This window comes from Salmo salar, chromosome 24 (assembly GCF_965601325.2).
Source record: "Salmo salar chromosome 24, fSalSal1, whole genome shotgun sequence".
Taxonomy (NCBI): Eukaryota; Metazoa; Chordata; class Actinopteri; order Salmoniformes; family Salmonidae; genus Salmo; species Salmo salar.
Genome location: NC_138314.1, coordinates 28,207,313 through 28,231,230, shown reverse-complemented (window position 1 = coordinate 28,231,230; position 23,918 = coordinate 28,207,313). Strand labels below are relative to the sequence as shown.

At 43.3% G+C, this 23,918-nt stretch overlaps 1 protein-coding gene across 1 annotated transcript in view; it reads right to left on the bottom strand.

The window, feature by feature from the left end:
* Positions 1-23,918, bottom strand: part of LOC106585428 (voltage-dependent N-type calcium channel subunit alpha-1B) — a 109,863-nt gene that overhangs the window by 39,698 nt on the left and 46,247 nt on the right. Inside the window, exons 12-18 of the mRNA XM_082968380.1 lie at positions 13,059-13,131; positions 12,822-12,939; positions 7,844-7,911; positions 7,286-7,392; positions 6,051-6,113; positions 1,724-2,476; positions 1,323-1,516 (exon numbers count right to left, since the gene is read on the bottom strand). Of these exons, the coding sequence (XP_082824506.1) occupies positions 1,323-1,516; positions 1,724-2,476; positions 6,051-6,113; positions 7,286-7,392; positions 7,844-7,911; positions 12,822-12,939; positions 13,059-13,131 (1,376 nt within the window). The remainder of the gene's footprint in view (positions 1-1,322; positions 1,517-1,723; positions 2,477-6,050; positions 6,114-7,285; positions 7,393-7,843; positions 7,912-12,821; positions 12,940-13,058; positions 13,132-23,918) is intronic.

Here is a 23,918-nt window from a genome sequence, read left to right as displayed (position 1 = left end):
CAGCAACACAGGACACTGAACTAACAGTACTAGAGTGAAAATAGATTTACGAAACTGACAGGGGATGAGTGTTAGGGTTAAGGTTGGTACTGACTGGGAGATCAGTGTTAGTGTTGGTACTGACTGGGGATGAGTGTTAGGGTTAAGGTTGGTACTGACTGGGAGATGAGTGTTAGGGTTGGTACTGACTGGGAGATGAGTGTTAGGGTTAAGGTTGGTACTGACTGGGAGATGAGTGTTAGGGTTAAGGTTGGTACTGACTGGGAGATGAGTGTTAGTGTTGGTACTGACTGGGGATGAGTGTTAGGGTTAAGGTTGGTACTGACTGGGAGATGAGTGTTAGGGTTAAGGTTGGTACTGACTGGGAGATGAGTGTTAGGGTTAAGGTTGGTACTGACTGGGGATGAGTGTTAGGGTTAAGGTTGATACTGACTGGGAGATGAGTGTTAGGGTTGGTACTGACTGGGAGATGAGTGTTAGGGTTAAGGTTGGTACTGACTGGGAGATGAGTGTTAGGGTTAAGGTTGGTACTGACTGGGAGATGAGTGTTAGTGTTGGTACTGACTGGGGATGAGTGTTAGGGTTAAGGTTGGTACTGACTGGGAGATGAGTGTTAGGGTTAAGGTTGGTACTGACTGGGAGATGAGTGTTAGGGTTAAGGTTGGTACTGACTGGGGATGAGTGTTAGGGTTAAGGTTGGTACTGACTGGGAGATGAGTGTTAGGGTTAAGGTTGGTACTGACTGGGGATGAGTGTTAAGGTTAAGGTTGGTACTGACTGGGAGATGAGTGTTAGGGTTAAGGTTGGTACTGACTGGGAGATAAGTGTTAGGGTTAAGGTTGGTACTGACTGGGAGATGAGTGTTAGGGTTGGTACTGACTGGGAGATGAGTGTTAGGGTTAAGGTTGGAACTGACTGGGAGATGAGTGTTAGGGTTAAGGTTGGTACTGACTGGGAGATGAGTGTTAGGGTTAAGGTTGGTACTGACTGGGAGATGAGTGTTAGGGTTAAGGTTGGTACTGACTGGGAGATGAGTGTTAGGGTTGGTACTGACTGGGAGATGAGTGTTAGGGTTGGTACTGACTGGGGATGAGTGTTAGGGTTAAGGTGGTACTGACTGGGAGATGAGTGTTAGGGTTAAGGTTGGAACTGACTGGGAGATGAGTGTTAGGGTTGGTACTGACTGGGAGATGAGTGTTAGGGTTGGTACTGACTGGGAGATGAGTGTTAGGGTTAAGGTTGGTACTGACTGGGAGATGAGTGTTAGGGTTAAGGTTGGTACTGACTGGGAGATGAGTGTTAGGGTTAAGGTTGGAACTGACTGGGGATAAGGGTGGTCTCTCCAGGCAGGGAGGTGATGGTGACAGGGGGTATGTGGACGGCCGTCCATCCTGTCCGTCTGACGTTCCTCTGGTTGTCTGAGTCCTCAGTTATCTCTGTGCCCCACCTCTGATCTCCAGGATCCTGCTGGGTGCTAGTGGCCATGGAGTCGCCCTCAGACTCAACATATCTGTCCCTGGGAAACAGAGGAAATGACCATAGAGCACAACTCATTGATCTCTGGTACTAAGTAGACATCTGTTCCTCTAAAATAACGTTATGGGATATGCTTTCATCATTGCAAAATGATGTACCATATAGATTTGCTGTAGTTAACCAATATAGTCATGCAGAAGTCATCTGGAGACGTAAGAGAGAGAGCCAGGGACTGAGACAGTCTTACCTGTGGCCCTTCCCCCTCTCCCTCTCACTGTGCTCCTCTCCCGCCAGTGTGGACTGGCCCCTGTAACTGTGGGTCTTGTGTCTCCTCCTCTCCCCATTGGCCCCGTTCTCTCCCCTGGAGCATCGCTCTCCCGAGCGTCCATCTTTGTGGCGTGACCTGCGCTCATCCTTGCGTCCGCTGTTGACAGTGCTGTTACCCTCTCTGGCCTGTCTGTGGGAGTGGTGGTGGCGGTGCACTCTCTCTCCCGTCCCAGTTCCCCCTCCACCTCCCTCGTCCACTGAGGTCTGGTGGTGGTGCCTCCTGCCACCCTCTCGGCTATGCGACCGCTCACTCTTCCCCTCCTTACCCCGAGTCCCATTGGGGTACTTGCTGCGACTGTGATGGACATGGTGCCTACCCTCTTTGCCTGGATCTCCATTCTCATTGGCCTCGTCGATGGGTCTCTCCCTGTCCCGGTGGTGCCTACGTGGCTGGGGGCCGGCCGGGTCCCCAGGGTTATCCGTGTCCTCAGGGGTCTGGGGCTTGAGGTGGCCCATGGGCCCGGGGCCGTCGTGGGGCTTCACGACCAGGGGCCGGTCCAGGTGGGTCTTCATGTCAGGGCGGATGTGCAGGGCGGAGGACATGCGTAGCCTCTCCTCAGGGTCCAGCTCGCTGTACAGGGCCTCACTGCTGGCCCGCAGGTTGTGTCTCCTCAGCTGAGTGGTGCGCTGCTCCCACACTGACATCATCTTCAGAGACTTCTGCTGCTCCTTACTGCAGGTGGACAGACAGAGCAGAGGGACAGGGTAGTTCACCTTTAATAGGGTACACTGAAAAACTCTCCTTTACTGCATGAGTTATATGTATTTGATGTATTTGAAGAGATGGATAAAAACAGAAATTATGGAATACATCACATATCAGAAGACATAAAACTCCTGCATGCTGAATTATATACAGTATGCAAGTACAATGGAGGTTTCTTCACAGCAAAACAGTCCGGTCCCACTCCATTACCACAGGTAAAAAGAACACCTTTATGGACAGGCCAAGCATGGTAGACCAAGGCCATGCTCTGACATGCTTCATTTGTGTGTCTTTAGAGTATTTTGAAATGGTTGAACATATGCATTCTAAATCAGTAGTCTTCCTACCACACGTATTCCAATATATCAAACATGACTTCCTTTGCTGTGTATAAAACAGAAGTAACTTTCCTACAACAGCATGAAAACTACATACAGTTGAAGTCGGACGTTTACATACACCTTAGCCAAATACATTTAAACTCAGTTTTTCACAATTTCTGACATTCAATCCTAGTAAAAAAATCCCTGTTTTAGGTCAGTTAGGATCACTACTTTATTTTAAGAATTTGAAATGTCAGAATGATAGTGGAGAGAAATATTTATTTCAGCTTTTATTTATTTCATCACATTCCCAGTGGGTCAGAAGTTTACATACACTCAATTAGTATTTGGTAGCATTGCCTTTAAATTGTTTAACTTAGGTCAAACGTTTCAGGTAGCCTTCCACAAGCTTCCCACAATAAGTTGGGTGAATTTTGGCCCCTTCCTCCTGACAGAGCTGGTGTAACTGAGTCAGGTTTTGTAGGACTCCTTGCATGCACACACTTTTTCAGTTCTGCCCTCAAATGTTCTATAAGATTGAGGTCAGAGCTTTGTGATGGACACTCCAATACCTTGACTTTGTCATCCTTAAGCCATTTTGCCACAACTTTGGAAGTATGCTTAGGGTCATTGTCCATTTGGAAGACCCATTTGCGACCAAGCTTTAACTTCCTGACTGATGTCTTGAGATGTTGCTTTAATATATCCACATAATTTCCCTCCCTTATGATGCCATCTATTTTGTGAAGTGCACCAGTCCCTCATGCAGCAAAGCACCCCCACAACATGATGCTGCCACCCCATACTTCACGGTTGGGATGGTGTTCTTCGGCATGCAAGCCTCTCCCTTTTTCCTCCAAACATAATGATGGTCATTATGGCCAAACATTTCTATTTTTGTTTCATCAGACCAGAGGACATTTCTTCAAAAAGTACGTCCCAATGTGCAGTTGCAAACCATAGTCTGACTTTTTTATGGCGGTTTTGGAGCAGTTGCTTCTTCCTTGCTGAGCGACTTTTCAGGTTATGTCGATATAGGACTCGTTTTACTGTGGATATAGATACTTCTGTACTTGTTTCCTCCAGCATCTTCACAAGGTCCTTTGCTGTTGTTCTGGGATTGATTTGCACTTTTCGCACCAAAGTTCATTCATCTCTAGGAGACAGAACGCGTCTCCTTCCTGAGTGGTATGACGGCTGCGTGGTCCCATGGTGTTTATACTTGCGTACCATTGTTTGTACAGATGAGCGTGGTACCGTCAGGTGTTTGGAAATTGTTCCCAAGGATGAACCAGACTTGTGGAGGTCTACAATTTTTTTCTGAGGTCTTGGCTGATTTCTTTTGATTTTCCCATGATGTCAAGCAAAGAGGCACTGAGTTTGAAGGTAGGCCTTGAAATACATCCACAGGTATACCTCCAATTGACTCAAATGATGTCAATTAGCCTATCCGAAGCTTCTAAAGCCATGACATCATTTTCTGGAATTTTCCAAGCTGTTTAAAGGCACAGTCAACTTGGTGTATGTAAACTTCTGACCCGCTGGAATTGTGATACAGTCATTCACAAAGTAGATGTCCTAACCGACTTGCCAAAACTATAGTTTTTAACAAGAAATGTGTGGAGTGGTTGAAAAACAAATTTTAATGACTCAAACGTAAGTGTATGTAAACTCCCGACTTCAACTGTATACTATCATGTCTACATGTTCTAGCCTAGTGGTCATTTTCAACCCCAGGGCTCCAATCTTTCCTCCATTACTTACCTGACAACAGAGTATAGCTCTAAACTATGAGGTTTCTGACTTTGGTTGAATGGAGAGGAGGCAGGGGATTATTTGAGTGAATTTACAGTATAGTGTACGGCATACTTTAAGGAGGATATGATACATGCTTATGTAGGGCAAAATAAAGAAGCGGGACAAGATTTTGGTTCCATCCCGCTTCAATAATGTAAACACAATGATGATGATGGTCATCACCAGGAAGGTATGTATGCTATACAAGTAGATTGACATGGCCACCATAAGTTAGTTGACCTCAAGTAGTGATGGACTGGGGAGCAGACATAACTCCTAAAACACATAAAGGAGCACATTGAAACAAACAAGGGACAGACTAAGAGTAAGCTCCCTGCCATTAACAGGTTAGGAGACATTGAAAACAAACACAGGGGGATACAATAGTTTATAAAGACTGACAGAGGAGAAACATGGGGCAACACAAATAACACAGAAACCAAATAACTTTCTTCACTGAGAGGAGAACTAAAACTAAAGAAGATAAGAGAAAGACCCAGATGTTGGTATTGCACTACAATAAGGAGATTTAGTACTTGACTTTATCTTAAACGAGTGAGTGAGTGAGTGAGTGAGTGAGTGAGTGAGTGAGTGAGTGAGTGAGTGAGTGAGTGAGTGAGTGAGTGAGTGAGTGAGTGAGTGAGTGAGTGAGTGAGTGAGAGAGAGAATGTACATGCATGCAAGTTTGTGTGTGTTTTGCCTCTCCAGCTGCTTGACAGTGGCATCTGGTCCTGTGGCACATGGTGGCCATTACAGAGCTACTCAGGAACTGCTGACTCACTGAACATCAGCGACAGTTTCTAGTGGCTTTGCTGTGGGTCATTAAGACAGGGAGTGAGAACGGCTTTCAGTCTCATCCCTACAGAACGTCTGCTCTACACAGCAGGGGCTTGCTGTTAACCCAGCCCAGTCCAGCCCAGTCCAGCAGCACAACAGACTACCTCTGAGTGGTAAACCCAGTATAGGCAGGAAGTTATTCTTTAGAGAGGGAGAGTCACGAGGAGAGCTCAGTCACTGCAACAAGTGCAGATGTACAGTATTCAATACATTCACTGGTCCATCATGACAAACACATGTAGATACAGCATGAGCATACCATCTCATGACACCCGTTACTGAGGCAGGCTTCCACATTCATCTGCAACAGTTCAACATAGCGGAAAACTCATAATGGTATGACACCATGCTTAGGAGAACAGTTGGGAGTCAAGGGGGAGACGGAGGAAGGGGAGGGGGGGTAGCCTGGTGGTCCAGTGTGGGCTTTAGCCAACTCCTCTCTGTGTTCGTTTCCAGCCAAGCCCAACATTAAAGGCATGATATCGATAGAAGAATTGGCTACTGTACATAGTGAATGGGACCCAGGCTAGGGAGGAGGAGGAGGAGGGTGATGAAGTAAAGTGTAACGGAGAGTAAACACTCACAGTGAATTAACGCTGCAGACGGACGAGCTGCGAGAGAGTGCACCTCGACTTTGCTTTACAAAACTGCCCATGCAAAGAAACAAAAGTTGGGGGAGGGAGAACAAAAGAGGGGGAGAGTTCAGGGTCAGAAGGAGGACAGGACACCCTCTTTCCATCCATCCATCTGTCTGTCCCTGTACTTTCCTATTAGACATCAACTCAATGGGAGTCTCAGTTTGAGACCAGCAGACAGAGGAAACAAAGGAATGATAGTAGCAGTTTTGAGACGTTCAACTTCCAAGACAATAGTGAATATAGTCATATCTCACAATGCAGAGACAGAAATCTCTGTGCAAGAGATTTATAGGTGCCATGTTTCAAGTCCAGTTACATTACATTTATAATTAGTTTGAGGAAATATGGAGGAAAAAATTCTCAAGAGAAATATTAATAAGGTTCTCGAATTGATGGCTACATCACATTTTTAAAATAAGATAAAACAGTGCTTTGAAACATTTAAGACAAAACATTTAAAACAATGACAGAATCACATATCCTACTACCATCCACTATGAAGACACTAATTGCAGGTGTTATACATAGGTGAACAGCAGTACAAGGATACAGTGCCACATATAATGACTGATCTGCTCAAAATCTCATGTGGACTATCTATTTAGCAACTCAATGACATTTTATGTTATGTGCCTGTCACTCAAAAGAGATTAGTGGTGGGGTCCAACAATGGTATACACCACAGAACCATGTGTCTGAATGTACAGCATTGCATGCTCAATCTGTGCTCATTGTTTATGAAATTACCTTGCTGGCATTGCCCTCTCCGCTCCATGTTGGCCTGTGTACAGCATACTGTGTAGCCTATGTGGGGGTGGGAGCCAGAGTATTAAGGTATCTCTGACCCTTCTTAAGCCTTTTACTAACTGCTTCTCACACATTTACAACATTGAGCCCTACAGTGACTCAAAGAGAGAACACATGATCTATCAAAACACCAGACATTGGGAACAGAAGGGTTAAATCATTTGAAACTCAGAACACAATAAACAAAAAACTGGGCCTACAGACAGGATAATACAACTTACAGTATATAGAGCCACAAACAACACAACATCTCATGTAGACAAACTTAAAATAATATAAAAGAGCATCTCTCAGGAGGGGGAGACAGTGTGGTGTGCTGGGGGGGCAGAGGGGTAGCAGGGGGAAACTGGATCAAACGCTAGATCATGACTTACGCTGTGATGGAGATGTTAGCTGCCGACATGGGGCTGACCTCCTTCACCTCCTTGACCATCTGGAGGGCCATCTTCTTAGTGATGGCCACCTCCTGCTCCTCCTCGTCCTGGGGAGCACATACACACAGAGGAAAGAAGATCACACAGGGGTGGGTAGGAGGGCCATCAATGGCCACAAGCCAACAAATCAACGACATCAACTCTTTCTGGAGTGACCGCTAAGATTTAAGCCTCTTCCCCATAGGTGAAATATTAATGGTCGAAAATCCTACAGCCAGTTAGGAGATTCATTGCTTTGAGTTATTGACCAGGACAAACAGCCGTCATCCCAGAACAGCACCAGACGACAGGGTAAAGGAACTAGTAAAGCAAGGCACTCTATATCCTAATAGGAATATTACCTGTCTAATTCAACAAGCATAAATACAGGGATTAAATTCCATGTGTCGTTTGATTAGACAGCTGACTTTTATGATGGATCATCAGCTGAACTCTTGCTCTCTCTCTCTCTCCTTCCGAGGCTGGAAGCCTATGTACCATAGTACTATGTACCATTACCTTAGTGAGCTCCTGTGCGTTTGCAAGGTTGTCAACAGCAATGGCCAAGAAGACATTGAGCAGAGTGTCTGATCAGTGAGTGGTCAGGTAATTTCAAACAGTCAATCAATCAATATTTACATCGGATCCTAATCATCCTATACAGCAGAGCTTGACATTAACAATTTTTTGCCACTTTCCCTTCAAACAAGTAGGACTGATTTTTTACTTGTCCAAAAGCTCAAGCCACTTGTCCCCCCCCCCAAAAAAGGTCTTTCACCATTTTTACATAATTGTATGATGCAAGGAAGCACTTTACAAAATAAAATGCATTACTATATTTTTTACCATAGAGAATCAGACAAATATGTAAGCTACACGCTGCTTCTTTGCATATTCAAGCCTGCCTCAAAATACAACACTGCCCCTTTAACTCAAATCAAACATTTTATTTGTCACATGCGCCGAATATACCATGAAATGCTTAGTTACAAGCCCTTAATCAACAATCCAGTTAAGAAAAAATAAGAGTTAAGAAAATATTACAATAACGAGGCTATATACAGGTAGTACCGATACCGAGTCAGTGTGCGGGGGTACAGGTTAGTCAAGGTAATTGAGGTAATATGTAGGTAGGGTTAAAGTGACCATGCATAGATAATAAACAGCGAGTAGCAGCAGCAGCATAACAAAAAGGAGAGGGGGGGGGGTCAATGCAAATTTCATTAACTGTTCAGCAGTCTTATGGCTTGGTGGTAGAGGCTGTTAAGGAGCCTTTAACCCAATTAGTTCCACTATACCGCCGGCACATTTTGGACTAAACCCTGCTACAAACTGTTAAAAGCTATCTATGAAAAGCTGAGACTCTCATGAACCTGCACATGTAACATGTTTGTTTACAAGCTACACAAGAGTGGTTAGAAGGTAAGGGGTTCTTCTACATAGAAGATCATAGGACAGAAAATGGTGCCGGAGGGGATGGCTGCTGTTTTACGGGCTCCTAACCAATTGTGCTATTTTGTGTGGTTTTTTCCCACATTGTTTGAAACTTTTATGGTACAGTACGTAATGTTTCTGCTTCCATCTCCTATGACCGAAAAGAGCTTCTGGATATCATAAAAGCAATTACTCACCTCGAACTGGACAAAGATTATTTCTTTAATGAGTCTGACACGAAGGATTTAGTGCTGCTTCCAGACCAGGCCCCAATCCCCCTCATTCACATGAAGAGGAGACTGAGATAGAGAGGCGCAGATCCAGGTGCCTTGTGAGAATTCGTTGGTGAATGGGTAACCCACTTCTACCCTCCTTCCAATTGGCCAACATGCAATCACTTGAGAATAAACTGGATGAGCTCTGTTCGAGACTATACTACCAACGGGACATTAAAAACTGTAATATTTTATGTTTCACTGAGTCGTGGCTGAACTACAACATAGATAAACAGTTGGCTGAATTTTCTGTGCATCGGCAAGACAGAACAGCTACCTCCAGTAAGACGAGAGGTGGTAGTCTGTGTTAATTTGTCAATAACAGCTGGCGCACAAGCTTTTGAGGTTTTGCTCCCCTGAGGTAGAGTACGTCATGATAAGCTATAGACCACACTATCTACGAAGAGAGTTTTCATCTATATTTTTCGTAGCTGTCTATTTACCACCACAAACCAATTCTGGCACTAAGACCACACTAAATTAACTGTATAAGGCCATTAGCAAACAATACATTTTTTATCCAGAAGCGTCGCACCTAGCGGCCGGGGACGGCGCTCCTAATGACAGGTACAAAGCTCTCCCTCGCAATTCATTTGGCAAATTTGACTATAATTATATCCTCCTGATTCCTGCTTACAAGCAAAAACTAAAGCAGGAAGTACCAGTGACTCACTCAATACAGAAGTGGTCAGATGACATGGATGCTAAGCTACAAGACTGTTTTGCTAGCACAGACTGGAATATGTTCCGGGATTCATCCAATGGCATTGAGGAGTTGAGGAGTACACCACATGACGTCATGACATGTCGTCCCCACAGTGACCGTACGTATATACCCTAACCAGAAGCCATGGATTACAGGCAACATCCACACTGACCTAAAGGCTAGAGCTGCCGCTTTCAAGGAGTGGACAATAATGCAGACACTTATGAGAAATCCCGCTATGCCCTCAGACGAACTATCAAACAGTGAAAGTGTCCATACAGAACTTAGATTGAATCCTACTACACCGGCTCTGATGCTCGTTGGATGTGACAGGGCTTGCAAACTATTATGGATCACAAAGGGAAATCCAGTCATGAGCTGCCCAGTGACGTGAGCCTACCAGACGAGCTAAATGCCTTCTATGCTCGCTTCGAGGCAAGCAACACTGAAGCATGCACGAGAACACCAACTGTTCGGGACGACTGTGTGATCACACTCTCCGTAGCCGACGCGAGTAGGACCTTAAAACAGGTCAACATTCACAAGGCCGCAGAGCCATATGGATTACCAGGACGTGTACTCAAAGCATGCACGGACCAACTGGCAAGTGTCTTCACTGATATTTTCAACCCCTTCCTGACCGAGTCTGTAATACCTACATGTTTCAAGCAGACCACCATAGTCCCTGTGCCCAAGAATGCCAAGGTAACCTGCCTAAATGACTACCGACCCATAGCACTCATGCTTGTAGCCATGAAGTGCTTTGAAAGGCTGGTCATGGCTCACAACAACATCATCCCGGGAAAACGTAGACCCATTCCAATTCGCCTACCGCCCCAACAGATCCACAGATGATGCAATCTCAATTGTACTCCACACTGCCCTTTCCCACCTGGACATGAACTCCACACTGCCCTTTCCCACCTAGACAAAAGGAACACCTAAGTGTTCAACACCATAGTGCCTCAAAGCTCATCCCTAAGCTAAGGACCCTGGGACAAAACACCTCCCTCTGCAACTGGATCCTGGACTTCCTGACGGGCCGCCCCCAGGTGGAAAGAGTAGGCAACAACACATCTGCCACACTGATCCTCAACACAGGGGCCCCTCAGGGGTGCGTGCTTAGTCCCCTCCTGTAATCCCTGTTCACCAATGACTGCGTAGCCAAGCACGACTCCAACACCATCATTAAGTTTGCCAATTACACAACAGTGGAAGGCCTGATCACCCACAATGATGAGACAGCCTATAGGGAGGAGGTCAGAGTCCTGGCAGTGTGGTGCCAGGACAACAACCTCTCCTTTAACGTGAGCAAGACAAAGGAGCTGATCGTGGACTACAGAAAAAGCAGGGCCAAGCACGCCCCCATTTATATTGATGGGGCTGTAGTGGAGCGGGTCGCGAGCTTCAAGTTCCTTGGTGTCCACATCAGCAACAAACTATCATCGTCCATACACACCAAGACAGCCGTGAAGAGGGCACGACAATGCCTATTCCCCCTCAGGAGAATGAAAAGATTTGGCATGGGTCCTCAGATCCTCAAAAAGTGCTACAGCTGCACCATTGAGAGCATTCTGACTGGTTGCATCACCGCTTGGTATGGCAACAGCTCTGCATCCGAATGTAAGGCGCTACAAAGGAAGTGCGTACGGCCCAGTACATCACTGGGGCCAAGCTTCCTGCCATCCAGGACCTCTATACCAGGCGGTGTCAGTGGAAGGCCTTACAAATTGTCATAGACTGTTCTCTCTGCTATGGCACGGCAAGCGGTACCGGAGCGCCAAGTCGATGTCCAAAGGCTCCTTTACAGCTTCTACCCCCTGCTGAACAATTATTAAAATGGCTACCTGGACTATTTGCATTGACCCCCTTTTTACACTGCTGCTACTCGCTGTTTATTATCTACGCACAGTCACTTTACCCCTACCTACATGTACATATTACCTCAATTACCTTGACTAACCTGTACCTTTGCACATTGACTTGGTACCCCCTGTATATAGCCTCGTTATTATTATTTTATTGTGTTGTTTCTTTTTTGTTAGTATTTAGTAAATCTTTTCTTAAAACTGCATTGTTGGTTAAGTAAGCACTTCACGGTAAGGTATCGGTTTGGACATGAGGCTGCAGCCAATATGCATATCACCTACAATTTGACATGTAGGCTTTTTATTTATGTACGTGAAAAATTGATTTGAATATTATTCCAATGTTAGCCTCTGATCGGAGTAATTGTTTGACATTGTGATTTTAGTAGGATTTTTTTATACTTTTCCTTTCGGATAATTTAAATCTATATTCTTGTTGTCCAAGACAAGAGGACAAGTGTTAATGTCAAGCCCTGCTATACAGTATACACTGAGTAGACAAAACATTAAGAACACCTGATCTTTCCATGATATAGACTGACCAGGTGAATCCAGCTGAAAGCTATGATCCCTTATTGATGTCACTTGTTAAATCCACTTCAATCAGTGTAGATGAAGGGGAGGAAACATGTTAAAGAATAATTGGATTGCGTATGTGTGCCATTCAGGGGGTGAATGGGTAAGACAAAAGATTTAAGTGTCTGGTAGTAGGTGCCAGGCGCACGGGTTTGTGTGAAAAACTGCAACACTGATGGGTTTTTCACACTCAAGTTTCCCATGTGTATCAAGAATGGTCCACCAAAGGACATCCAGCCAACTTGACACAACTGTGGGAAGCACTGGAGTCAACATGGGCCAGCATCCCTGTGGAACGCTTTTACTGCTTGTAGAATCCATGCCCTGACGAATTGAGGCTGTTCTGAGGGCAAAATGGGTGGTGTTCCTAATGTTTGGTATACTCAGTGTATATTTAAATTCTTATAGTGTACAAATCTATGCCAAATCATGTTACTATCACAGGCCTCGTGATGCTTATAGAGAAGTTATCATTCGTTACTCATTGTGTACTTATTCCTTGTGCTACTATCTTTTTTCTCTCTCTGCATTGTTGGGAAGGGCCCATAAGTAAGCATTTCCCTGTTGTTTACGAAGCATGTGAAAAATACTATTTTATTTGATTTAATCAATGCAGGTCGATCATCCAGAGAGGATACAGTTTCCAAACAGGGTGAGAACGATGAAGTAGATAGAGGAGAACATTCCCCACCGAACGCCCCCATGGGACTCTATCCCATGATACATCACTGCATTCCAGTCCTCTCCTGTCAGTATCTAGGAGACACAAACATATTGTCACGGATTTAGCTAATGGTATTCCAGTAATTATAATATAAAGTGATTTTCAAAAGGCAAACAAAGCACAACTTCATTGAGCATTTTGTAAACATCACCTGGAAAACTGTGAGAATGGCTGCTGGAAAGGTGTCGAAGTTTGTTGTTGGTGTCTCCTCCTCAAAATTAAACCTGCAGTAGGAAACACAGATTAGTTGTTAACTTTGAGCTATGCCTGGCTATCACACAGGTTCACACTATATTTTATAATCCCTAATCAATTTTGTGACCATTGAAAAATGTAGAAGAATCACACTTAGTAATAATATATTATAAATTATTTATAGTACATCTTGCTACTGTCAGAGCCCTAACAGCTTGGTTGGCTAACATAAACCTCTCCGTCAAGGCTGATCTCACAGCAGAACACATTCCTAGCTAATGGGGAGTTGAAGATACATTTATGCTAATCTTGATATTCTGTATTGCTATGTGAGAATCTACAGGGACCTCATTACACTTTCCAACAATGAGAGTGATGTAGAAAGCAAACTAAATGTGTTCTCTCTCTGTCTGCTAAAATCCTTGGTGCATATACAGACATTCATTAGTACATATCTCATTAGTTTCCCAACTAGAGAAAAGACAATGCAGGTCAGCATAAAACCCTGTTTAATCCACCCTACTGTAAGGTAAAATATGTGCAACTGTACAAGTGAATCATGATAAAATACCAAATATAATAGATAAATACAATAGAACACAATATTTAAAACAAGTGACTTCGGGTATAGTGTGCATTTAATACTGTACGCATCTCACTAAATGTGTTTCTTTTCTTTTCACTGGAACAGGCATGATGTTAAATATACACTGAAAGTACAAAACATTATCTATCCTTCATTATATTTCTCAAACATGACTGGCGTTTAGCCTGTATTTACAGTGCATTCAGAAAGTATTCTGACCCCTTGACTTTTTCCACATTTTATTATGTTACAGCCTTATCTAAAATGGATTCAACAGTTTTTTCCCCCCTCATCAATCTACAGCCAATACCCCATAATGACAAAGCAAAAACTGTTTTTTTAGAAATGTTTGCTAATTTATAAAATAAGAAAAACTGAAATATCACGTTTACATAAGTATTCAGACCCTTTACTCAGTACTTTATTGAAGCATCTTTGGCAGCGATTACAGCCTTAAGTCTTCTTGGGTATGACGCTACAAGCTTGGCACACCTGTATTTGGGGAGTTTCTCCCATTCTTCCCTGTAGATCCTCTCAAGCTCTGTCAGGTTGGATGGGGAGCGTCACTGCACAGCTATTTTCAGGTCTCTCCAGAGATGTTCGATCGGGTTCAAGTCCAGGCACTGGCTGGGCCACTCAAGGACATTCAGAGACTTGTCCCAAAGCCACTCCTGCGTTGTCTTGGCTGTGTGCTTAGGGTCGTTGTCCTGTTGGAAGGTGAATCTTCACCCCCAGTCTGAGGTCAAGAGCACTCTGGAGCAGGTTTTCATCAAGGATCTCTCTGTACTTTGCTCCGTTCATCTTTCCCTCGATCCTGACTAGTCTCCCAGTCCCTGCCGCTAAAAAAACATCCCCACAGCATGATGCTGCCACCACCATGCTTCACCGTAGGGATGGTGCCAGGTTTCCTCCAGGCGTGACACTTGGCATTCAGGCCAAAGTTCAATCTTGGTTTCATCAGACCAGAAAATCTTGTTTCTCATGGTCTGAGAGTCCTTTAGGTGCCTTTTGGCAAACTCCAAGAGGGCTGTCATGTACCTTTTACTGAGGAGTGGCTTCCGTCTGGCCACTCTACCATAGAGGCCTGATTGGTGGAGTGCTGCAGAGATGGTTGTCCTTCTGGCAGGTTCTCCCATCTCCACAGAGGAACTCTGGAGCTCTGTCAGAGTGACCATCAGGTTCTTGGTCATCTCCCTGACCAAGGCCCTTCTCCCCCGATTGCTCAGTTTCGCCTGGCGGCCAGCTCTTGGAAGAGTCTTGGTGGTTCAAAACTTCTTCCATTTAAGAATTATGGAGGCCACTGTGTTCTTGGGGACCTTCAATGCTGCAGATTTTTTTGGTACCCTTCCCCAGATCTGTGCCTGGACAAAATCCTGTCTCGGAGCTCTACGGACAATTCCTTCAACCACATGAATTGGTTTTTGCTCTGACATGCACTGTCAACGGTGGGACCTTATATAGACAGGTGTGTGCCTTTCCAAATCATGTCCAATCAATTCAATTTACCACAGGTGGACTCCAATCAAGTTGTAGAAACATCTCAAGGATGATCAATGGAAACATGGTGCACCTGAGCTCAACTTCGAGTCTCATAGCAAAGGGTCTGAATCAAATCAAATGTTTTTTGGTGTAGACCTTACAGTGAAATGCTTACTTACAACCAACAATGCAGTTAAAAAAAAAAGTGTTAAAGTATTTACTAAAATAAACTGAAGGAATGTTTTTTAATTTTTTTTTAAGAAAAATAACAAATACTTACGGAAATAAGGTATTTCTGTTTTATATTTGTAATACATTTGCAAAAATTTCAAAAAATCACTTTTGCTTTGTCATTATGAGTGATTGTGTGTAGATTGATGAGGAACATTTTTCATTTCATCAATTTTAGAATAAGGCTGTAACTTACAAAATGTGGAAAAAGTAAAGTGGTCTGAAAACTTTCCGAACGCACTGCATATTATTAAAAGTCTCATTAAAGCGTTCAGGCGCCTCTCTCATATCAGCATCAGTTTGGACACGAGGCTGTAGTCAATATGCATATCACCTACACTGACATGTTGGCTTTTTTAAATGTATGTACATGAAAAATAGATTTGAATATTATTCCAATGTTGGCATCTCTGATCCAATTCTAATCGAAGTAATTGTTTGATATTGTGATTTTTCTGTCATTTGTATTACTTGTCCATTCGGACAACTTAAATCTAAAAATGTTTTACTTGCCCGGACAAGAGGACAAGCGTTAATGTCAGGCCCTGCTATAGAGTATAGACTAAGTATACAAAACCTTAAGAACACCTACTCTTTCCATGACATACACTGATCAGGTGAATCCAGGTGAAAGCTATGATTCCTTATTGAGATCACTTGTTAAATCCACTTCAATCAGTGTACATGAAGGGGAGGAGACAAGTTAAAGAAAGATTTTTAAGCCTTGAGACAATTGAGACATGGATTTTGTATGTGTGCCATTTAGAGGGTGAATGGGCAAGACAAAATATTTAAGTGCCTTTGAAAGGGGTATGGTAGTAGGTTTTTCACGCTCAACAGTTTCCTGTGTGTATCAGGAATGGTCCACCAACCAAAGGACATCCAGCCAACTTAACACAACTGTGGGAAGCATTGGAGCCAGCATCCCTTTGGAACGCTTTGACTGCTTGTAGAGTCCATGCCCTGACAAATTGACATTCTTCTGAGGGCAAAAGGGGGTGCAACTCAATATTAAGAAGGTATTCCTAATGTTTTGTACGCTCAGTGTAGATGATATTCAAAGTGCATAATGCATAATGATTCATGCACCTGGATGGAGTACCTCAGCTCAAGTCGATTTGTCTAGCATATACAGTACCAGTCAAAAGTTTGGACACACCTACTCATTCCAGGGCTTTTCTTTATTTTTACTATTTTCTACATTGTAGAATAATACTGAAGACATCAAAACTATTAAATAACACATATGGAATCATGTAGTAACCAAAAAAAGTGTTAAACATTTTTTTTTAAATAATACAAAAAATAAATATATATGAGATTCTTCAAAGTAGCCACCCTTTGCCTTGATGACAGCTTTGCACACTCTTGGCATTCTCTCAGTCAGCTTCATGAGTAAGTCACCTGGAATCAGTTGTGTTGTGACAAGGTATTCCAGGTGACTTCCTCATGAAGCTGGTTGAAAGAATGCCAAGAGTGTGCAAAGCTGTCATCAAGGCAAAAGGTGTCTTCTTTGAATAATCTCAAATATAAAATATATTTTGATTTGTTTAACACTTTTTTGTTTACTACATGATTCCATGTGTTATTTCACAAATTTGATGTCTTCACTATTATTCTACAATGTAGGAAATAGTAAAAATAAAGAAAACCCCTTGAATGAGTAGGTGTGTCCAAACTGTTGAATGGTACTGTATTTCCTGAACAGCTTTGAGGGGTCAGGCTTTGGCTGGATCTGGATGTGTGAAGCAGCTTCACAACAACTAGTCCTTAGTATATTTTTGATTGAACACTGCACTGGAAGAGCCTGAACAACACAGACTGAACACTGCACTGGAAGGTCCTGAACAACACAGATGGAACACTGCACTGGAAGGCCCTGCACACCTTATACTGACTGAACACTGCACTGGAAGGGCCTGAACAACACCCATCCTGATTGAACACCTCACTAAAAGGGCCTGAAAACACACACACTGACTGAACACTGCACTGAAAGAGAATGAACAACAGATTGACTGAACACTGCACTGAAAGAGCCTGAATAACACAGACTGAACACTGCACTGAAAGAGCCTAAACAACACACAGCCTGATTTAACACTGCACTAGAAGAGCCTGAACAACACATATTCTGACTGAACACTGCACTGGAAGAGCCTGAACAACACACATCCTTACTGAACATTGAACGGAAAGAGCCTGAACAACACAGACTGAACACTGCACTGAAAGAGATTGAACAACACAGACTGAACACTGCACTGAAAGAGCATGAACAATACAGACTGGACACTGGACTGGAAGGGCCTGGACAACACACACTGACTGAACACTGCACTGAAAGAGCCTGAACAGCACAGACTGACTGAACACTGCACAGGAAGAGCATGAACAACACAAACGGAACACTGCACTGGAAGGTCCGGAACAACACATATCCTGATTGAACACCGCACTGAAAGGGCCTGAAAACACACACACTGACTGAACACTGCACTGAAATAGCTTGAACAACACAGTCTGATTGAACACGGCACTAGAATAGCCTGAACAACACAGAGCCTGACTGAACACTGCACTGAAAGAGCCTGAACAACACACAAATCCTGCTTCCATTATGTCAGCAAGGGAGTGATTCTACTGTAGTTCATATTCTCAGGCTCACATGACAAGGCATGCCAAGCCTAATTTCTCTCTGGATCAGCTGCATGCATCTATTTGTTTATAATGTCCTCTCTGCCTGCGCTTTGTGCATTTAGATCACATGACTGGAGTGTTTTCGCATTAAATGGATTATTATTATTATCACAGCTGAAGCTGAAAAACAGAGAGACCATCTACTCTGTTTCTGAGTGGGATCAATAATTCATAGAGCGGAGTAATGAAAACCTCTCCTTTCCATACTGCTACTCCATCCACACTGTTACTCACTCTGCTTTCCATAATACTAGAGCAGTGGTTCCCAAACTTTTTATAGTCCCGTACCCCTTCAAACATTCAACCTCCAGCTCCAGCACCCCCTCTAGCACCAGGGTTAGAGCACTTTCAAATGTTGTTTTTTGCCATCATTGTAAGCCTGCCACACACATACACCATACGATACATTTATTTAAAATAATAATGAGTGTGAGTTTTTGTTACTACCTGGCTCGTGAGAAGTGACAAAGAGCTCTTATAGGACCAGGGCACAAATAATATAATAATAATCAATAATTTTGCTCTTAATTTAGCCATCTTACATATAAAACTTTATTTGTTGATCAAAAATGGTGAATAACTCACCACAGGTCAATGAGAAGGGTGTGCTTGAAAGGATGCACATAACTCTGCAACGTTGGGTTGTATTGGAGAGAGTCTCAGTCTTAAATCATTTCCAACACAGTCTGTGCCTGTATTTAGTTTTCATGCTAGTGAGGGCTGAGAATCCACTCTCACATAGGTACGTGGTCGCAAAGGGCATCAGTGTCTCAAAAGCGCGATTTGCCAAAGCAGGATACTGAGCGCAGCCCAATCCAGAAATCTGGCAGTGGCTTCTGATTAAATCCAATTTTCACAGAACCGCTTATTGCAATTTCGATGAGGCTCTCTTGTTCAGATATCGGTAAGTGGACTGGAGGCAGGGCAAGAAAGGGATAACGAATCCAGTTGTGTGTGTCATCCGTTTCGGGAAAGTACCTGCATAATTGCGCAACCAACTCACTCAGGTGCTTCGCTAAATCACATTTGACATTGTCCGTAAGCTTGAGTTAATTTGCACACAAAAAAATCATACAATGATGGAAAGACAGAGAAGAGCTCCAACTTCTTAATCATAACCTCAATTTTGTCCTGCACATTTAATATAGTTGCGGAGAGTCCCAGTAATCCTAGATTCAGATCATTCCGGTGAGAAAAAACATCACCCAGATAGGCCAGTCGTGTGAGAAACTCGTCATCATGCAAGCGGTCAGACAAGTGAACATTTTGGTCAGTAAAGAAAACTTTAAGCTCGTCTCTCAATTAAAAAAAATGTGTCAATACTTTTCCCCTTGTTAACAAGCGCATTTCTGCCTGTTGTAAAAGCGTTATATGGTCGCTGCCCATATCATTGCATAGCGCAGAAAATACACGAGATTTCAGGGGCCTTGCTTTAACAAAGGCCTACCACTGTTGTGTCATCGGCAAATTTAATGATGGTGTTGGAGTAGTGCAGTAATGAGTGAACAGGAAGTCCAGGATCCAGTTGCAGAGGGAGGTGTTTAGTCCCAGAGTCCTTAGCTTATTGATGAGCTTTGAGCTGTTGAACGCTGAGCTGTAGTCAATTAACAGCATTCTCACATAGGTGTTCCTTTTGTCCAGGTGGGAAAGGGCACTGTGGAGTGCAATGGAGATTGCATCATCTGTGGATCTGTTGGGGCGGTATGCAAATTCGGGTGGGTCTAGGGTTTCTGTGATGATGGTGTTGATGTGAGCCATGACCAGTCTTTCAAGGCACTTCATGGCTACAGAAGTGTGTGCTACGGGTCGGTAGTCGTTTAGGCAGGTTACCTTAATGTTCTTGGGCACAGGGACTATGGTGGTCTGCTTGAAACTTCTTGGTATTACAGACTCAAACATTGATAATGTCAGTGAAGACACTTGCCAGTTGGTCAGCGTATGCTTACAGTACACATCCTGGTAATCCATCTGGCCCTGCGGCCTTGTGAATGTTGATCTGTTTAAAGGTCTTACTCACATCGGCTGTGGAGAGCGAGATCACACACTCTTCCGGAACAACTGGTGCTCTCATGCATGTTTCAGTGTTGTTTGCCTCGAAGCGAGCATAGAAGTAGTTTAGCTCGTCTGGTAGGCTCGTGTCACTAGGCAGCTCTCGGCTGTGCTTCCCCTTGTAGTCTGTAATGGTTTGCAAGCCCTGCCACATCCGACGAGCGTCAGAGCCGGTGTTGTACGATTCGATCTTAGTCCTGTATTGACGCTTTGCCTGTTTGATGGTTCGTCGGAGGACATAGCGGGATTTCTTATCAGCTTCCGGGTTAGAGTCCTGCTCCTTGAAAGCAGCAGCTCTAGCCTTTAGCTCAGTGTGGATGCTGCCTGTATTCCATGGCTTCTGGTTGGGGTATGTACGTACAGTCACTGTGGGGACGACGTCTTTGATACACTTATTGATGAAGCCAATGACTGATGTGGTGTACTCCTCAATGCCATCGGAGTAATCCCGGAACATATTCCAGTCTGTACTAGCAAAACAGTTCTGTAGCTTAGCATTTCCTTTATCTGACCACTTTTTATTGATCTAGTCACTGGTGCTTCCTGCTTAAATTTTTGCTTGTAAGCAGGAATCAGGAGGATAGAATTATGGTCAGATTTGCCAAATGGAGGGCGAGGGAGAGCTTTGTATGCGTCTCTGTGTGTGGAGTATAGGTGATCCAGAGTTATTTTTCCTCTGGTTGCACATTTAACATGGTGATAGAAATATGGTAAAACAGATTTAACTTTCCCTGCATTAAAGTCACCAGCAACTAGGAGCGCCGCCTCTGGGTGAGCATTTTCTTGTTTGCTTATGGCGGAATACAGCTCATTCAATGCTGTCTTAGTGCCAGCCTCTGACTGTGGTGGTATGTAAACTCTCGGTAGGTTGTGTGGTCCACAGCTTATCATGAGATACTCTACCTCAGGCGAGCAATAGCTCGAGACTTCCTTAGATATCGTGCACCAGCTGTTGTTTACAAAAATACATAGACCACCGCCCTTTGTCCTACCAGACGCCACTGTTCTATCCTGCCGGTACTTCGTATAACCTGCCAGCTGTATGTTGATGTTGTCGTCGTTCAGCCACGACTCCGTGAAGCATAAGATGTTACATTTTTTAATGTCCTGTTGGTAGTTTAATCTTCCACGTAACTAGTCGATTTTATTGTCCAAAGATTGCACGTTTGCTAGCAGAATGGAGGGAAGTGGGTGTTTATTCGATCGCCTGCAAATTCTCAGAAGGCAGCCGGACCTTCTGCCCTGTTTCTCTGCCTCCTCTTCATGCAGATCACGGGGATCGGGGCCTGTTCCTGAGGAAGCAGCGTATCCTTCGCGTCGGGCTCGTCAGAGATTCGGGAAAGGAAAAAGAGGATTCTGCTAGTCTTACTGGTGAGTAATTGCAGTTCTGATGTCTAGAAGATATTTTCGGTCATAAGAGACAGTAGTGGCAACCTTATGTACAAAATAAGAAAAAAAAAGTTACATACAACGCAAATAAGCGAACAAAAAAACACAATTGGCTGGAGGCACGTAAATCATCTGCCATCTTCTCCGGCGCCTCTTCGATGGTCCAACGTCTCTGTCTGTTGTTCGGTGCTTTCCCGGGTAAGTGGGCAGTAGCTCTTCGGCTGCATCAGATTCACAACTGTCAGTGTCCATTCTAGCTTGGCTAACAACAAATGTAAAATGACTGATACTAGCATTGGATGTGCTCGTGGAAGCAGAACAACTTGTCGTTGACAGGTGCAGGTGTAGTACTGCCGGTAGTAGCAGTACTACCAGTAGAGCTGGTATGTGTCTCTATGGACGCGGGCCCTACTTTTTTAAATAATTTATCCAATTTATCCATTCCAACAGAATGAGCAGCAGCTACATAAGGACCGTTAGTGTAATTCCCACGAGAGAGTAACGGTTAATGTGATTGGATGTTAATTATTTGACTAGGCTACCTGTATTTGACATTGTGATCTTATTTCGCTGAACACTAGATGGTTTCATTTTATTTTTTGGCAGTGAAACGAGGCTACTCAGGCGAGAAAATAACCTCACGCAAATGTATAGCCCCATTGGAAAACATAAATGGACTGTTTGAAAATGTGAAGATTTTATATATATATATATATATATATATACATATACACATATATATACTTTATGTGAGTCACATTTTTTTATTTGGTGTACCCCCAACAGCATTGCGTGTACCCCTGGGGGTACCCCAGTTTGGGAATACCAGTTTGGGAATACCAGTTTGGGAATACCTGTACTAGAGCAACAATGTAATGTAGTAAAAACAACTTGCATCTATATTACATTACAAGCTAAATGGTAATGCTAACAATAATACAACTGGCTAATGGGTATTACAGTACAGTGCGTGTTCTGGACAGGACCTTTTTACCATCGATGACCACTTTGGAAACAAGCGTTTTAATTAAAACCTCTTGGGGCTAGGGGGCAGTATTGAGAATTTTGAAAAAAATATGTGCCCATTTTTAACTGCCTCCTACACCAACTCAGAAGCTAGAATATGCATATTATGGTTCAGGTTTGGATAGAAAACACTCTGAATTTTCTAAAACTGTTTGAATGGTGTCTGTAAGTATAACAGAACTCATATGGCAGTCAAAACCCTGAGACAAATTCTGACAGGAAGTGGATACCTGATGTGTTGAATTACCTTTAAGCCTATGCCATTGAAACACACAGGGGCTTATTAATTGTTGAGCACTTCCTATGGCTTCCACTAGATATCACCAGTCTTTAGAAAGTGTTTTGAGTCTTATACTGTGAGAACTGAGCGAACAAGAGCCTTGGAACGGTGGTGGCCGATTAGACTTTGGCGCGCGAGTTCATGTTGGGTACTCTCGTTCCAAAACGTTTTAAAAGAGAATGCAAACGTCCGCCTTGAATATTATTCATGTTCTGGTTAAAAAAGGCACTAATGATTTATGCTATACAACGTTTGACATGTTTGAACGAACGTAAATATTTTTTTTCCCCTCGTTCATGACGAGAAGTCCGGCTGGCATAGATCATGTGCTAACAACACTGAGCTTTTTGGACATAAATTATGAGCTTTTTCGAACAAAACTACATTTGTTATGGACCTGGGATTCCTGGAAGTGACATCTGATGAAGAGAATCAAAGGTAATGGATTATTTACATAGTATTTTCGATCTCTCCAACATGGCGGTTAGTCTGTATCGCAAAGCGTATTTTTCTGGGCGCAGTGCTCAGATTATTGCAAAGTGTGATTTCCCAGTAAGGTTATTTTTAAATCTGGCAATCCGGTTGCGTTCAAGAGATGTAAATCTATAATTCTTTGAATGACAATATAATATTTTACCAATGTTTTCGAATAGTAATTATTTAATTTGTTGTGCTGCTTGACTGGCGGTTATTGGAGGGAAACGATTTCCTCAACATCAACGCCATAGTAAAACGCTGTTTTTGGATATAAATATGAACTTGATAGAACAAAAAATGCATGCATTGTCTAACATAATGTCCTAGGAGTGTCATCTGATGGAGATTGTCAAAGGTTAGTGCATCATTTTAGCTGGTTTTCTGCTTTTGGTGACGCCTGTCTTTGAATTGACAAAACATTACACACAGCTATTGTCAATGTACTCTCCTAACATAATCTAACTTTATGCTTTTGCCGTAAAGCCTTTTTGAAATCGGACAACGTGGTTAGATTAAGGAGATGTTTATCTTTCAAAGGGTGTAAGATAGTTGTATGTTTGAGAAATTTTAATTATGACATTTAATTGTTTTCAAATTTG